The following is an 18087-nucleotide window of genomic DNA, read 5'->3' on the forward strand; positions in this document are numbered from 1 at the left end:
GATGCATTAGTCTTTGAGGTAAATAATGTATCTGTGTATATTAATCGTATTAGTACCAGACTGTCTCAAACAAACATTAGTTCATGGGTTTGGTCAGCTCTATCTCACTAAAGAGGATAAGGGACATAAAATACAATAACTGACCTGAATGTAAGCCTGACTGTGAGAAAATACTGAAATTGTGATAAAGCTGTATCCTTAAACCTAATTCTACAAATAATTTTTATACAGTTCCACTAAAATAATCACCCAATTTCTGACTAGCTTTTTTTTTTTTTTTTTTTACATAATCAGGCTTATGTATCAGCCTAGCTTTCTAGAGATGCTTGAGACTTGACTGAATCCTCTTTTTCAATGCTCATTTTGAAAAAACAAAAACAAAACTATAGTATGGTGATAGTACTTCAGCTAAAAAAATTGAAAAGATAGAGGTGACAATGCCAGCATAGACGACTGTGCTTATCAGTAGCAACAGCAGTAGCACTTCCAAATGACTTCTTTTTTAGATGAACAGATTAACATAAAAGGAGAGCAAACTTTGCCTCCATCCACTCAACAAGCGATTTGTTCTAACCCTGATTCTGCTGCGGTGCTTTTAGCCCCTCACGCTATTCACAGGATCAAAGGAAACATCATTCATCTCAGGCACTTCAGGTACTGTGTATACAACTCCACAAGTACACTAAGCACGCTACTCTCAAGGGGCAGGATTTCCCTGTGGCTTACACAGCAACAACGAACTAGAAAACCTTCATTATCCTCATAGTTTTAAAACGATTACCATCAATTAAGATGTTGATCAGCAGAAAGGGGTACATTTTTTCTCTAAGGTGACAAACATCTTCAGTTATAAATAAACTAATTTTTATTGCTCAGATAACTCAACAATTTTCAACAGGAGGCACTAAGCACATACTCAAAGCAGTTCAAAGTTTGAGATCCAACTATCCTACAACACCAGAAAACAACAAACACAGAAAATTTCAGCAGTTTCATGAAATTCAAGAAATGAGTGACAAAATTAACGTCAGCTAAGACAACAATCTGCAGAATACAATGTTCCCAAGTCCCTTTCTTGATACTCCCAGACTCTTTCTCACCCTCTTCTACTCTCTTACTTTGCAATTTAAATTCATTTTATATTTTCTTTTCAGCTGGGTAACGAACAGGATGTGAGATATAGCAGGTTTTAGACTCTCCACGAGCTGGCCAACATACAAACACATACTCAGCTGCCTGCTGACTCTCAGTATTAGCTACTGGACATATTGCAGGACATATTTGGGTCCTTCTTTACCTGTATCCTCATTTTTACCTAATCTTTGCAACCTCTAATTTTGCATCAAATTTGGTTGAAAGCAGCAAAGCCTCGGGACAATAAAATGGCAGGACTGCAAACACCTAGTTTATAATAATAAGCATATGCAACACACAGCTTTGTCTGCCTGCAGGATGAAAGACTCGTCTGTTGCAGGCAGAACATGCAAGTACGTAATGATGAAAAAATTGCATAGACACATTCAAGTAGTGTTCTTCTTAGAGTCAAGTCAGCTAAGATGTTTTTTAACACAAGGCATTGTATGTACATTAAATAATATCCCTCTTCTTTAAAGAATCACTTCTTTGTAACTGTTGCACAATATCCCTGTAAGCCAAGAGGGGTATGGTTTCTAAGTCCTGAACTCAAATCCATGATGAAATCTTAGGAGGTTAAAACCTTTTCCAGGACCTGTTTCTAAAAGAGAGGAGAAAAAGGGAACAACAACAAAGAAATCGGACAGAAAAATGTTTTTTCAGGTAGACAAAAACATCTTCATAAAAACATCTTCATGGGAAATACATGTTTTCTTGTTTTGTAGCACTTTTATAGTGCTATCCAATTTACATGTACAGAAGATTCAGATGTTAGGGCGAGGAAGAAAACAATTGACGCTTAATCACCTTTCCACCCTAACTGTAAAATGGGAATTTACTGATTACTCTGTGACAGTTTCCAGTGCTACTAACACACAAAAAAATTGTAATTAAATTCTTCCTAGTCTGTTTTTTCAGCATAAGTTTGACTATGAAATATGTCTCACTGTTTAAAGAAACTAAATATGCATAATACCATTTTTTGTTTATTTTTAAATCCTTCTTTGGACATTAAAAGCATCTAAGCAATATCAGGCAAATGTGACAGTTTCAAAGTCAGTGGCTGCAAAGGGACAAATGTCTGTGACATGATCCTGATTTTCCACTTCTATCTAATCTTCCTGTACCAGACTATCAAAAACGATGTAGCACTACACAATCCTCTAAAGTGTATCAGCTACAACAGTAAACCTGAGAAACACAGTGTGAAACTAAATTTCCAAAGCTTAGGAAGTTTAGTGCTAGTAACAGCATTTCTTACACTGTTTTTTTTAGAGACCATCTTTCCCACAAAACTAGGCAACTAATAAGAGAAAAGTCTTCAAAACAAATCCATAACATTACATGAAGAATTTAAATTATGAACATCATTAATAAGACAGGAATTTGAAGTTTTATTGTTATGGCTAAACTTGGGCTTAGGTATGAAGAATGCAAGTCTAAGAGACATTTAAACCAACCAGCAGAGAGAAAAGTGTATGTGTTAAACAGATGTATATGTAAAAAAGCATCAAGAAATTCCCATTTTTGTAGCATTTGATAATTTTGCACATATGAATCTAGTTTGGTAGCTAAACAAGATGGCAAATATCTGTACAGCTATTCAAGCAACAGGTGCCCCCCTGCACCTTGCAATGCCAAAATGCAGAAAAATCAGTATCGATTATTTAAAATGAAATTGCTCATGCAGAAGGCTTTCTGGATGTGGAAGATGATTTATGGCAATTAGGAAGAAAATCGAAAGATACTGAAGAAAAAGGGGATGAGATTCTGCACTTTCTGACAACCACCATGGACCCAGGAGGTCAAACGTATATTAACTGAGAATTCATTTCCAAATCATAAATGATATTCTCGATCAAGAAAGGGTATAATACACAGATCTAGTTCACTCAATCAATTCACTGCAAAAAATGTCCAATGATAGCTTGTTCTGGTATAAAGCACTTCCATGCTGTAGTATTACTGTCAATGAAATTACGAGAAATAATTAATGGTCTATTAGACTTGTCAAATATTGTCCAATAATTGTCTACTAGAAACATGACCGCATACTATTTAGTGTGTAAACTGTGTAAGTTTGTATGTTAGACAAGTGGGTGAAGACTGTATGCTTAGGATTTATTTTAATTTTATTAGAAAGGTAAAGTTCATGATCAAATATCCTACTTGAGACTCCTCTATTTGCTTCCCTAGTGGGAAACCATATTTTTTCTCAATAACTTAAATTACAAGATTCAAGATGTTGCTTTTCTCTAATGTTAGTTTAGTAAGAATGAACTACAGCATAGATGTTTATAAGGTTTCCAAATCTTTCCACATTTCAGTTTGTTTTTGCTAAGCTGTACCTGCTGAAAGAAAATAAAAGAAAAAAGAGAGAATATACTTCCAATTGTGCTTCTTGTGAAAATTTCATGTTTGAAAAGGCCATTTAATGTTTACTGCGTCCACAGAACATTTTCTACCTTAGAAGAAAAATGTCTTAAACAATTACCCCCTTCCTCCAGCATTAATTTCATATGTTATACTGTTTATATAAATAAATTACAGGTCTCATTTGCTATATTAGTACAAAACATGCCTCATGATTCTATTTCTATACTCAGGTGTTTAAAAGCTCTTCATAAATATTATTATTGTAGTAGTACCTATCCTGCAAATTACTTCATTTTCTGAGGAGTTTATTACCTAATCAGTATTTAAATTACTGAAATTGACATTTCTTTGCTTCCACAACCTGTAATAATTACTTGCCTTAGTCTGCAGCAGTTTTATTTTGTTGTTGTTTTTTGTTTGTTTGAGGCAGGCAAATCTAAGAAAAACTGACAGTACTTCTAAGGGAGTCAAAGCTTCTTTTTCTGTTGCATCTACAGTTGTTTAAAAGTTTCTGTGGTATTTTTCATTTTTCCCTTTTCCCACTTTTTTAAAATATATTTACGCTACATTTCAGTGTTTTAGCTAGCTCTGTAGAAGAAATTGTACTAATATACTGCAGAACTGTAATGAATCTGAAAAAACAACAAGGGCATGGTTCCAGATGGCATGGCACATGCATTTCTAAAGGTTATCTTTACATAAACTTTTACTGCTGTTCAACTATTTCTTAGGTGTGTGTTTTTTTTTGTTGTTGCTTTTTTGACAAACCATTGAAGTTGGTTTCCTGCTGTTCTACTGTTTTCTTTTTCAGCTAATCTTGTGGTTGGTCTTTTACAGATTTTCTTCCTAGTTATCACAGGCAGCTCTTGATTTCCCTAAGTATTTCAGAAGAATTGGACGTTTCTTTCTCTGATGGAATGAACCCAAATTTTTCACACACCAGGAAAGGATCACTCACCTTTTAAATTCAGATGTGGACTTCTGAATGTGTGTGTCTGTGAATGTAATACATTCAAGAAAGATACCACACCAAGAATAATTTTTGTTATTAATATGAATTGTTCTTTCTACTACTTAAAACACAATCACTCTAAAATGAAAAGCTTAATTAGCTTCCTCAAGGCACCACATTTGTAGCCCAACCTGCCAAATAACGTTAAATTTCCAGTTGGCTGACAAATCCAGTACAATGCTACCAGTCGTCCACAGGCACTAAGAGATTTTCACAGCAAAACCTGTAGTTTTAACTCTCCAGACCGTTACAAATAATAATTTATTCTCTTTGTTTAAATCAAATTTGCAAGTTAGATATATTTAATTATTTAAAGTCTATGCTGGCAGATAAGATTTCCTGAAGTCTACGGCAGTTTTGGCAGGTTTGTTATCTATGACAGGAACTAATTTTTGCAGGCAAAATCTAACAGAGACCTAGGATAGGAACTAGGATGCATGAAGGGACTGTCTTCCTTTACAGAGAATACTATTGTGAATCCCTTGGGCACTGTCATTGTTGATAAACTAAACTCCTTCCTCAGTCAGCCTTCTGTACAGAATTATGTATGGGCACAGGCTTTGAAAAACTGAGACACTTCTGGCTATTGATGCATCTATTCACAAGTGTTGGCAGTATTAAAATATTCACAATATTTACAGAAAATATAAAAAAAAAAAATTATAAGAACATAAATAAACAGTTGCTTTGTTATAATTCCTTGTGGAAAAGAATCTTAAAGATGTCACGCAGAGCTGTTCAAAAATTAGTATTAGACATTTTCAGTGTTTACTTCCACCTATTTTGTTGTTTAGCTTCCTAGAAAAGTATTTTTTATAAAACCTACAAACTATTATGTTATCAAACAAACCCATGGAAAATACCAATGCCTGCCACACCCAGCACCGTTTGAAGTCTTTCCCTCAAAGCAGAGTTTATTATTCAAATACATGAAAAGCTAGCAGCCTTAATCAAAGCAAGCTTCAATATTCCATGACCCTTGTTTTGCCTCTCAATCTCTGGGAAAGGACTTAACTTCATTCTGAATTTTCATAGACATAAAACAGTTGTTCCAAACACTTTTTTTTTTTTGGTCTACATTACCCTATACACCTTGTTCATTTCTTCTTATGATAGAAAGTATATAGTTTTACACAACATAGTAACTTAAATAGTAATGTTAACAAAGAGGAAGCACTACTGTGCATTCACACTACACTGGTTACTTAGGACTAGCTTCACAGCTGTGGTGCAGCTCACATTAATGCTCTTGCATTCACTTTGGGAAAAGCACGTAAGTAGTGCTCCATGGACATTTAGGTCTAAAATGACCACATAACAATTAGCAAAGGCCAAACAACATCTCATAAATTCGCACCTCAACTTTGCACCAACTCACCAGAGCCAACAGCCAGCCACATAAAACATTACTCTAATCACACGTACAACAATTCAGTTGAGTTAATTGAATCAGTACTCAGTTGAATTAAAGCCTAGGTAAAATTTGTTTTTTAAATGTTTACTAAATTGAAGCTTTGATGCCTTACAATTCTGGTAACAGGCAATGCCGGCAGCATTAATGAGCTTGTAAGGAATCCAGATTAAACTGCTTTGATTGCCATCCAAATAGTAAACATAATGGTTTGTCAACAGTTTTGCAGCCTGTGAAATTTCCATACTGCTTTCAGCAGGAATGTCATGCTTAAATAAATCATTTTTAAGGCTTCAAAATAAGGCTTCAAATGCTAGCATTCCAGAAACAGAGCTCCCAGATGTGTTGCCTCAGAGCAGACAAGGATCATCAGCACATTGAGGACACTGGAATATATTTTTCTGATATGCTCTGCCTTATGAGGCATTGAAGGTCTTGATATTATAGCTGTTTTAAGTCAGTCTAGACTACTTCACAGCCTTCCCAGAGAGCTGAATTTCAAAATGATTAATAAATAAATAACAATTCTGAATTTATGCATGCATTTGATATCCATGACCTTATACTTCCTGATAATTGGACTTACCAGGAGCCTTGAGACCATTTTTTTCCTGCATTGGCAAATAAAGAAAAATACGTTTCATCAGCTCTAAAAAGCCCCAGACCAAACATTTATTTATCAGCATTGCTGATTAATTATTGACTGAATTGTCATTTTCTGGGACTGTTAGAAGAAGGAAAAGGAGTAAAGACAATACATCTGTTGCTTTCTGAATCCTGGTATATATGGAAGCATCATTCAATTAAAAGGACATAGACTGTTATTCCCAGTATCTAAAACGACAAGGACAAATTAAAATGTTATGCTATATGTACAGCTATGTCACTGTGCAAGAGCTAGTGACAGCTGATCACCAGCAATTGTGGACAACTGACAAGCTCAACTATTTCTGTAGAAAGAGCCTGTGGATTGCTGACACTCACTTTACAACGCTTTAACAAAAGCAGACTTGTAGCCTCTCTAAAGGTCAAGTTTATTGGGAGAACAGTATGTGAAAGGATACAAGAAGTATTTTTAAGTACTTTTGTTTTCAACAGCATAAATTCTAGATGTGTGACTGGTACAGTTAGAAGACAATGTGTACGTAGCTGACTCCCCTTCCTCACATTTCATTTGCTTGCAAGGGTAAGGATGTAGGGTCACAGTGAAAATCATGTTCTGTCTCATTCTGATTGTGCAGATGGATCAAGCTAGCACAAAAATAATGATTTTATTTTTTTTTAATAGTAGGAAAAAACTGACCCCCAGTTCCACATTCAACAATGGCACAGTATATGTAGCAATTGCCATCTGCGGATAATTGTTTAATTGGAGCGTTATGGAGCCAGAAAGGATTTTGTCTCTCCATTGTTGTCTGTATTACAATGTTGTTGTTTTTTTGTTGCTTTTGTCTTTATTAAATTTTTAAGAAAATTGAAAAAATAAGAGCAACAACTTAATAAATTACCAACAACCACTAACAAGGGACATCAGAACAAATTAATGAAAACAAATAGTCTAGATTTGGCTATTGTTTGTGTGTTTTTGGACAATGTAGCACAGCTGAGTCTTCTCATTTGGCCTTCAAAGCTAGCTTCTGTAGTGGGCTAAAACTAATAGAGGGACAGACACACACAGACTTAGGAGAACACTGTAAAAAACTGAAAATCATTCATGACCAGCTACAGCTGGCTACTGGCACTCACAACTATCTTTACACACAGTATATATTATCCTGCCAATTTCAGGCATAAGATCTTGGAAGAACATGAGCTCATACTTCCTAACAGTTTCTGTTTCATGCATCAACTTTTCATAATGGAACAAACCAGATTTTTATAGACGATTAGAAGATTAAGTAAATAAGACAAAAACTCATTGATAATCTGGAATTTATATCATCTCAGCTATAGATTTAACATCTACTTTGGGTGGAAGAAAAGTAGACGTTTTCTGCTACGCTATAAATGATTTTTCCAAGGAACACAGAGCAGCAACCCATCACAAATGGAAAGCAGATGCATCTGAAGTGGACAACAATGGTTTTGATCAATGTTGCACAACAGAAGCATCTTTCAGCTGACAGTACCTAACCCACTATTCAACCTAACAGCAGGACCAAATAAACTTTAGAAAATAGTTCAGAGAATGTATTAAACTCTGACCTGGAGTGCAACTGTATATTGAAGGGTCCTGCCATCTCTTTTTCTGTTTTTCAAGGTTTTACGTTTAAGTGATTTTTCTTTCAGTTTGAATTAAAATAATTGCAACTTAATATACATGGCTTTTTTTTTTTCCACTGAAAGAGAGTATGAAAAACTATGAATAGAATTTCTTCAAATATTGTATATCTTTTAAAAATATACTTGAAGTAAATTCCATAAGAATTAGGAGATAAAGCTCAAGAGGTAGGTTATTTAGGTAGCAGTTAAAAAAAGCTTTAAAGTAAGGAAGTCCATAAATAAGGTTTAGAAAACTCATAAAGCATTACTGCTCGAAATAAATTTTATTTGTACTAGAGAAGATGTGTGTCAAACTCTACTTGTTGCGGTACATCAAGACTTCAGGTATCAGAAATTGGCCACCAGAGGGAGCCCATATAATCTGGTATAAGGGATATGATCATACAAAGAGAAGTTAAGCAGATGAGAATTTAAGAAAATAATTCATGTACAGAGAAACATTACAAATTATTCCTAATCCACACAATAAACAGCCCTTCTACAGTACTTCCTTCCAGATTCATATTTATATTTAGATATGTAGAAATAGGAAAGTGAACCCTGCTGTAAAGTACTATAACTACAATTTTAAAATACTGAAATAAACTAAAATACTTTGTTATACACTATCCTTTGTTGTTGTTGTTGTTCTCAAAATTCAGTATTTCAGAATGTTCCACTAACTGATTCAGTATATTGGTCTGCAAATAATATGGGAAGGCGAAGGCCTACATACTACTGATGATTAATAAATTGTTTCTTTCAAAAATATTCAGGACCAGAATCTTAAGTAGCACTAAGACATTTTTTCTGTATCTGTTTTGTACTCCAAGTCAGTACCATTTTTATACATTGAATACTTAGATTTATCTGAGAAGCCATCTCCTTCTGCAGCGTAATTACTAAATTCTTATCACAGAAAGACTTATAGAATTTGCTTCATGGTTAAAAATGTCTTTCTATTAAGAACAGTTCTCAATTGTGGAAAAGCATTTTTGAACTAAGAAAAAGCTGCTCCTCCCACACTGGATGTTTTCATTTATTCTTACAGAAGTGATACCTCACTTTGTATCTGGAATATCTGTAATTGTCAAAGCTATATGACTATAATAGAAGCAGTAATTATAACTAAGACCAATCTTTGACACCTCACAACTTCTTGTGAATTTCTACTGCTACTGAATTTGCCTATGCTTTCTCTCTGCCCTATGGCAGCTTTGCAAAATTAATATCAATATAATCTCACTCTGTAAAAAAAAAAATAAAAATCAATATGCATACATTTCCACACTAAAAACATAATCCTTCCTTAAACCTGTTTGCTGTTAAAATAGTTACAGAATTGTAAAAAATAGGATTTGCCATGGCAAAAGTTTTTATTTGACTCAAGAGAATACAAATAGAATATGATGAAATCTGTAAAGCAGCAAATAAGTACATTGTGTACAACTTCTCCCACTGAATTAAAAGGTGAAGTGCTACTTTTCTTGTGATTGCTATGTCGTCTAACAAAAAAAAAAAAAAAATAATGAAAAAAAGTGTATTGCCTGAAATGCACAGTGCTCTAGAATACACTAGCACAGGTCTTTGTAACACAGGGAGTCAGGATCCTGAATGTAAGACAGCTACCCCTACATGTGACATCTTGGCCACAGCTAGTCAAAGAGGCTTGAATACTGAATTTTCACCTGTCTTCATCCTGAATTCAGTCCAACTGAACATGAATCCCTGAGATGTATACTTTTTCTTTCTTCCTCTTTACCAAAAAAAATGTAAGACACACTGGAAAAGTCTGACAAATGTTCCATACACAATCTTGCCTCATCCCACTCATGTACGAACATTAGCAGATCACAGAGTGAATATCACAGAATCGTCTAGGTTGGAAGCGACCTCCAAGATCACAGAGTCCAATCTCTGACCTAACACTAACCAGTCCTCCACTAAAACATATCCCTCAGCTCTACATCTAAACGTCTTTTAAAGACTTCCAGGGATGGTGACTCCACCACTTCCCTGGGCAGCCCATTCCAATGCCTAACAACCCTTTCGGTAAAGAAGTTCTTCCTAAGATCCAACCTAAAACTCCCCTGGCACAACTTTAGCCCATTCCCCCTCGTCCTGTCACCAGGCACATGGGAGAACAGACCAACCCCCACCTCGCTACAGCCTCCCTTGAGGTACCCATAGAGAGCGATAAGGTCGCCCCTGAGCCTCCTTTTCTCCAGGCTGAACAAGCCCAGCTCCCTCAGCCGCTCCTCGTAGGACTTGTTCTCCAGACTCCTCACCAGCTTCGTCGCCCTTCTCTGGGCTTGCTTGAGCACCTCCACGTCCGTCTTGTAGCGAAGGGCCCAAAACTGAACACAGTACTCGAGGTGCGGCCTCACCAGAGCTGAGTACAGGGGGACGATCACCTCCCTAGCCCTGCTGGTCACGCTGTTCCTAATACAAGCCAGGACGCCGTTGGCCTTCTTGGCCACCTGAGCACACTGCTGGCTCATATTCAGCCGACTATCCACCATCACTCCCAGGTCCTTCTCTGCCTGGCAGCTCTCCAACCATTCCTCTCCCAGCCTGTAGCTCTGCTTGGGGTTATTGCGCCCCAGGTGCAGGACCCGGCACTTGGCCTTGTTGAACTTCATGCAGTTGACCTCAGCCCATCGGTGCAGCCTATCCAGATCCTCCTGCAGAGCCTTCCTACCCTTGAGCAGATCGACACACGCACCTAACTTGGTGTCATCTGCGAACTTACTGAGGGTGCACTCAATGCCCTCGTCCAGATCATTGATGAAGATATTAAAGAGGACTGGCCCCAGTACCGAGTCCTGGGGGACGCCACTAGCGACTGGCCTCCAACTCCATTTGACTCCATTCACCACAACTCTTTGGGCCTAGCTATCCAGACAGTTTCTTGAGGGGAATTCAGTGGGGAGCGGTGTCAAAAGCCTTGCTGAAGTCAAGGTAGACCACATCCACAGCCTTACCCTCATCCACCCAGCGCGTCACTTTGTCATAGAAGGAGATCAGGTTTGCCAAGCAGGACCTGCTTTTCATAAACCCATGCTGACTGGGCCTGATCGCCTGCTTGCCCTGCAAGTGCTGCATGATGACTCTCAGGAGGATCTGCTCCATGAGCTTCCCTGGCACTGAGGTCAAACTGACAGGCCTGTAGTTTCCCGGGTCTGCCCTCCGGCCCTTCTTGTAGATGGGCATCACATTTGCTAGCCGCCAGTCAACTGGGACCTCCCCCGATCACCAGGACTGCTGATAAATGATGGACAGTGGCTTGGCCAGCTCCTCTGCCAGTTCTCTCAGTACCCTTGGGTGGATCCCATCCGGCCCCATCAACTTGCGTACATCCAATTGCCGTAGCACGTCGCCAACCATTTCCTCATGGATAGTGAGGGCCACATTCTGCTCCCCATCCCCTTCCACCAGCTCAGGGTACTGGGTATCCAGAGAACAACTGCTCTTGCCACTAAAGACTGAGACAAAGAAGGCATTAAGCACCTCCACCTTTTCCTCATCTCTTGTAACTAAGTTTCCCCCCGCATCCAGTAAAGGATGGAGGTTCTCCTTAGTCCTCCTTTTTGTGTTGATGTATTTATAAAAACATTTTTTGTTATCTTTAACGGCAGTAGCCAGATTGAGCTCCAGATGAGCTTTGGCCTTCCTAATTTTGTCCCTGCACAGGCGCGCAACATCTTTATAGTCCTCCCTAGTGGCCTGCCCTCTTTTCCAAAGATTATAAACCCTCTTTTTTCTCCTAAGCTCAAGCCACAATTCTCTGTTCAGCCACGATGGTCTTCTTCTGTGCCGGCTCGTCTTTGGGCACGTGGGGACAGACCGCTCCTGTGCCATTAGGATTTTCTTCTTGAGGAGCGCTCAGCCTTCCTGGACTCCTCTGCCCTTCAGAACCGCCTCCCAAGGGACTCTACCAACCAGTGTCCCGAGCAGCTCAAAGTCAGCCCTACGGAAGTCCAAGACTGCAGTTTTACTGGTCCCCCTCCTGACTGCCAAGAATAGAGAACTCCACCATTTCATGGTCACTCTGCCCAAGATAGTTTCCAACCACCACATCTCCCACCAGTCCTTCTCTGTTTGTGAACAGAAGGTCTTGCAGGGCACTTTCCCTGGTAGGCTCACTAACCAGCTGCGTCAGGAAGCTATCATCTTCCACGCTCTCCAGAAACCTCCTAGACTGCTTTCTCTGGGCTGTGTTGTGCTTCCAGGATATGTCTGGGAAGTTGAAGTCCCCCACGAGAACAAGCGCCGATGATTTCACAACTTCTGCCAGCTGCCTGTAGAACTCCTCATTAGTCTCCTCATCCTGGTTCAGCAGTCTATAACAGACCCCCACCAGGATGCTTCCCTTGTTGGCCTCCCCGCTGATCCTAACCCAAAGGGACTCAACCTTATCATTCCCAGCAAGTTCCATGACATCGAAACTCTCTCTGATATAGAGAGCCACACACACCACACCCCTTCTGTGCTGCCTGTCCCTTCTGAAGAGCCTATAGCCAGATATTGCAGCACTCCAGTCATGAGAGTGGTCCCACCACATCTCTGTGATGGCAAGCAAATCGTAGCCTGCCTGCCGCACGATGGCTTCCAGCTCCTCCTGTTTGTTACCCATGCTGCGTGCATTAGTGTAGATGCACTTCAGCTGGGCCATTGCCTTCTCCCCTGCCTAGACATTATTCCCCCTGGCACACCTCCAACAAGTCTTATTTCAGCCGCATCATAGTATAAAGCTCTTTCAATGAGCCCTGTCAGCTCCTGGCCCAGGATCCGTTTTCCCCTTAGAGATAGGGACCTGTCTGTGGCCATCAGGCTGGGTGCTGAGTAAAGCACCCCATGGTAAAAAAAAAATAAAATTTCTGTGTTGGCACCAGCCTCTGAGCCACGTGTTTATCAGGTTGGCTTTCCGTGTCCTCTCTGCACCCCTCCCTGCCACTGTAGGGATGGACGAAAACACCACCTGTACTCCCGCTCCATACACTAACTGTCCCAGTTCCCTGAAGTCCCATTTGATGGTCTTCAGGCTTCTCTCTTCAGTGTCATCACTGCCAGCCTGGACTACCAAAAAAGGATAGGAATCAGAGGGGCAAACCAGATTGGGAAGCTTTCTGGCAATGTTCCTGACCCTGGCCCCAGGGAGGCAGCAGACTTTGCTATGGGTAGGGTCAGGCCGACAAATAGGGCCCTCTGTTCCCCTGAGAAGGGAGTCGCCTACAACAATCACCCTTCTATCTTTCTTGGTGGAGGCAGTCTTGAAGCGTGGAGTCAACTTCCTCGCCCTAGGCATACTCTTGTGTAGACTTTCTACCTCAACCTCACCCACCAGTCTCTCAAGTTCCAGGGCCTCAAATCTGCCGTGCAAGGGCACCTGGGAAGGTGGGGCCTGTAGGGTTGGTAGGGGGGGGCATTGCTTGCGAGGTCGGTAGAGGGGGGTAACATGTATACGTAACAATGTTATATTAAAAACACAACATAGAAGCATTGTAAGATATCTAATAACCATATTTAACAATTCAATATAAATACTTAAGATCTAAGCTACTCTGTACATCCTTGCTCTGAAAAAAAAAATGCGTTGATACTATAAGGCAGAGATGCTAACAAGGACTCCCAACACTCCACACCAAGAAAAACAGTACTACCAAACTTCTGCATTCACACATCTAGTGACCATGTTCCCATGCCTGAATAGTAAGCTCAACTTTGTATTTTTCCTGTAATGGTAGATATATAGTAATGTGAGATTGTCCTTTTATGCCAGTCCAGGAAACGTAACACACCCAACAAGCAGTACTTTCAGAAAGTACTTGTAAATTCGTTGCTGATAAAGAAGAAAACAATCTACATATAATCTATTAAAAAGCATGATTTTGTAAACTAACCAAATAAACCAATGTAACTGTTACAACAACTCTATAATCAGCTTTACAGACACCTATTCTGAATACATCTCTAAATTTGTATTAAATTTGGAAATATAATTTGTGCTGAAGCACATTGAATAAAGGTAGTTTTGTGCAAGGAACTTCATTTTCTGGACAAACTTCACCAACATCCCAAGGAACAGTATAGTTTAAAAGCTTCCTCAGAAGTCCACATTGGAGGACTCTGAGCTAGAAATTGTTATGCTTTATGAACACAAGTCCTACAAATACATAATAAATAAATTGTATGTTGTTAAATTTCTATGAAACATTTAATATCAAAGCTAATGAATTCTGAGAATTTTGAAATTTTAAGTATGTTACAACAATAGCATATTAACAAATAGGGTTTGCCTTTTTATTAGGAGAGAAAATCTACAGTATTAAAATTAGTATTTGCTCCTCTATTTTTAATCTCTTACCAGGTCTTTCTTTGCCTGTTCCTTTTGACTCAGCAAATTTCTGTATTAAACTCTCAACTGTAGTATTTGTCATGTTATTAATAAACTCTTCGTGAACCTTCAAAAACAAAATACCACAAACAACAGGAATTTAAAAAACAGTAATTAAAGAAATTTAATTAACTTCAGAAAGTGTTTTTTTTTTTTTTTTTTTTTTTTTTAAACTCTAGAGTTTAAAATTCTTCCCTCTAAAATATATTAACTTCCACAAATCAACAAATCCCTTTTTATTGCTTTAGCTTTGGTGACTGTGTACACAATAGACATACAAACAAGGAAAGAAAGAACACAGACTGATGTCTATGATCTACTTCCATTTCTTCTATCTAAACTACTTTTCTATATATGCTTTTCTGAAATTGTCAACAACAAGCCCCACGACAATGTCAGGAAGACAAACTGTCCCCTTAAGCCAGCACCAGTTAAGGGTGTGAACAGTTACCACTGTATTATCACAGTTCCCACCTGCTTGAGTAAAAGCATTACTGTTGTAATGGTTTTGGTCTGGCAAAGGAACGTGTCGTTAATATGAAGTTTTTCCAACAAGGCAGTAATATGTTTTAGGAATAGGTAGAGTGAACCTTGTCACCATCATTCACCAGCAGAAAACCTCAAAACTAAGAGAACAAGTGACTCAAGCAAAGTATACACAAATAAAACACAAGACATCAAAAAAACTGAGGACTACTTACCAGGATTATTAGTTAGACCAACTTGCATCTGAAGAAAAGATACTACAAAAGCTTCTTTTAATACTGTTACTGGAGGCCTTTCCCTAACAGCGTTATCAGAAATTCTGAAACTTTTCAGACGATATAATTCTATATTTAAGTTAAAGAAAAGAGGAAGTACCCCTATTATGTGTAAAATGAGTGTTAATTTAATATCTAATGAACAGAGCTTTGAAATACACTAAACATCCTTCAAATGGTCAAAAGACATTATTTTCTGTTAGCACAAAATTTAATGATTGTTCAGACTTTAGCATTTGTGATACTGAATTTATAAATGCAACAGGAAGCAGTAAAATTTTTGGCTCATATTGAATTTAGATATTAAAAAGATTTCCAATACAGTGAACAAAATCAGAGCTGATAAATTTTATTGAATGGATCAAAGAGGCTTAAATAAGAGAATAGATTGCACACTTCTGAGAAGACCAAAATGGGTATTTAGTAGATATTGAAATCTTCAAACTTCGGAAAATCAAGTTCAGCACTGATACAGTATTTGATATCTGTGGTAAAAAGAACCAAATCTGCTTCAAAGTCTTTTAAATTCTGTGTTTTGTTACTATTTATCTCCTTCTTAATGTATTTTTAAAAGTTATTGCCATTTGAAAGATGTAGTCTTATAGTTACACAAGCATGAGTTATACAAACACAGTAAGGAATGTTCCATAGTAGTTAGGAAAAATATGTAGCATAATCCAAATAAACAAATGATAATATAAAAATTACCTCTCCTATTTGTAAATGAATTTCCTTTATGGTATTTGACAATGATTCTATAATCTCTTTCATATGAAGAAGATGTGTTTCTTCAATGTCTTGAAATTTCTGTCAACCAATGCAAGCAATTACTCATAATGAAAATAATTTTTGAAATGCTAAACCTTATATCATAATAATTAAATGTACTAAACAGAAAAAAACAATCTTTTTTTTTTCCCCAGATCTTTATCACAGTGATTACAGTATTTAAGAAAGGAAGGTGTAAAATTAACAGTTACAAAATAATGTACTTTATAATACATCCTTCTGAGCTTTTATATACATCCATTATTGAGCTTTTTACTTCCTTTTTCAGCTTTCACCTGTCTTGATTTTTCAAAAAAATCTGACCAATTTTTACCAAGAGAAAATAGGGTTGAAGAAAAAATCTCTCTTCTCCATTACTGAAAGATCTCATGATTTTTCGTCTAATTCCAGAAGTCCTATTTCTGAATCTGTTTTGTACTTCCTCAACACCCTCTGCTTCTGATCCCAATACATACATAATCTTTGCAGTTTGTTTGGAATTTGTTCCCCTGTTCCACTTTACCCACACTTCCATCATTTTAAGAGCACTTCGATCATCTCTAAGAAAAGAAAAATTTCCTCATCTTACCCAAGTTAGCCATAGTCATCTTGAAATATTTCTTTACTCATGGTCTCTACTGATTCTCTTCCTACCTCTGTAACTGCCTTTTCAAATGTGACCAAACTTTGGAGCACCATTTATTCCTCTCTATTTTTACAAGGTTCTCTGAAGATCATCTTTACATTTTGTACCTTCTGGCAGTCTGATTCACAAACACAAGTATAACTCCATACAAGTCAAATATCTGTACGTTCTAAACTCTTAGTCTGTCTTTTGCCACACTCATATATGACTCACTAGCCATCAATAAGCAGACTAAAATAACCGTTTTTTTTTTTGTTTTTTTTTTCCCCAGCACCTTTCCTTGTTGATCACAGAGAATAGGGTCAAACTCCACAGACTACTATATGATATTATTTTTTCCAATTGCTTGCTTAGATAAATTGCACTATTTTGCTTTCAAACATATCTGTGGTCCATGTCTACACATGCTGTCAGTCAGTACACATGCTGTCAGTCAGTACAAGATGCCAGCACTTGTACACAATGTGATCTTCCAGCCTACTTCCACCACCTAATGTTTACCTAAACTAAAAGTGAACTTTTGAGATTATACCAACACTGCTGCCTTCAGGTTTGGTTGAAGATCCCCATAAAATTGTGCAATACTGATGTATCACTCTCTTTTAAACTCTTCTCTATGATGCATATCAAAACAACAGGCCATTCAGAGATTTTTGCCTGTTACATCAGTGGATACCATGATTCCCCTCAAGCCACTCCTGCCATTCTCCGTTTCCTTATTTCTTGTTTATTGCTCTATCTGTAATAAAGTCTTTGAAGGCTTGTACAGTACGTAACACAATGATTCTGATCAAAGAATATCTCAGCACTGCAATACAACCATATCCATTCATGTCACAGATAGAATCGTTAACAAAATTGTTTATTTAACTTTCGTCTGTTCTGAAAGGATATGCTGAAACATACTGAAATGTATCTATAATGAATGCTAAGACAAGTAGAATACAATTCTTAGTGTTTTTTGCTAAATTAAAAATGAAAAATCTTCGACTATCTTTACACTGTGTATGCTGAGTTAGACAGTTAAGTATAATCCATTTTGTAACCATTCTCTCCTTTTCAGTTTTATAATGTGAAGAATTACTACTATGTTTTTAACTTCATGTATATACACAGATTGCTTAACACCAAAGTTATCTGAACAGTCAACTGTACTTAATTCTAGTTAAGAGAGAAGGCTTTCCCTTGACTGGCTAATACGTTTTTTTAGAAAAGCTTCTAACAAGTTGGAATACTTTGCAAATGAGACATCATGTTTTCTTAGCAATTGCAGAGCAATTATATAATGCAATCACAGCTTTACTTAAAAAAAATCTTTCA

General features: G+C 37.6%; 1 protein-coding gene across 4 annotated transcripts in view; it reads right to left on the bottom strand.

The window, feature by feature from the left end:
* The window catches only part of FCHO2 (FCH and mu domain containing endocytic adaptor 2), a 91810-nt gene that overhangs the window by 51827 nt on the left and 21896 nt on the right, over positions 1–18087 (bottom strand). For all 4 annotated transcript variants that reach the window (XM_082782512.1, XM_082782511.1, XM_082782509.1 and 1 more), the window contains exons 7-8: positions 16062–16160; positions 14563–14659 (exon numbers count right to left, since the gene is read on the bottom strand). In XM_082782512.1, the coding sequence (XP_082638638.1) occupies positions 14563–14659; positions 16062–16160 (196 nt within the window). The remainder of the gene's footprint in view (positions 1–14562; positions 14660–16061; positions 16161–18087) is intronic.

Source organism: Aythya marila, assembly GCF_965140915.1.
Source record: "Aythya marila genome assembly, chromosome: Z".
NCBI classification, from domain to species: Eukaryota; Metazoa; Chordata; class Aves; order Anseriformes; family Anatidae; genus Aythya; species Aythya marila.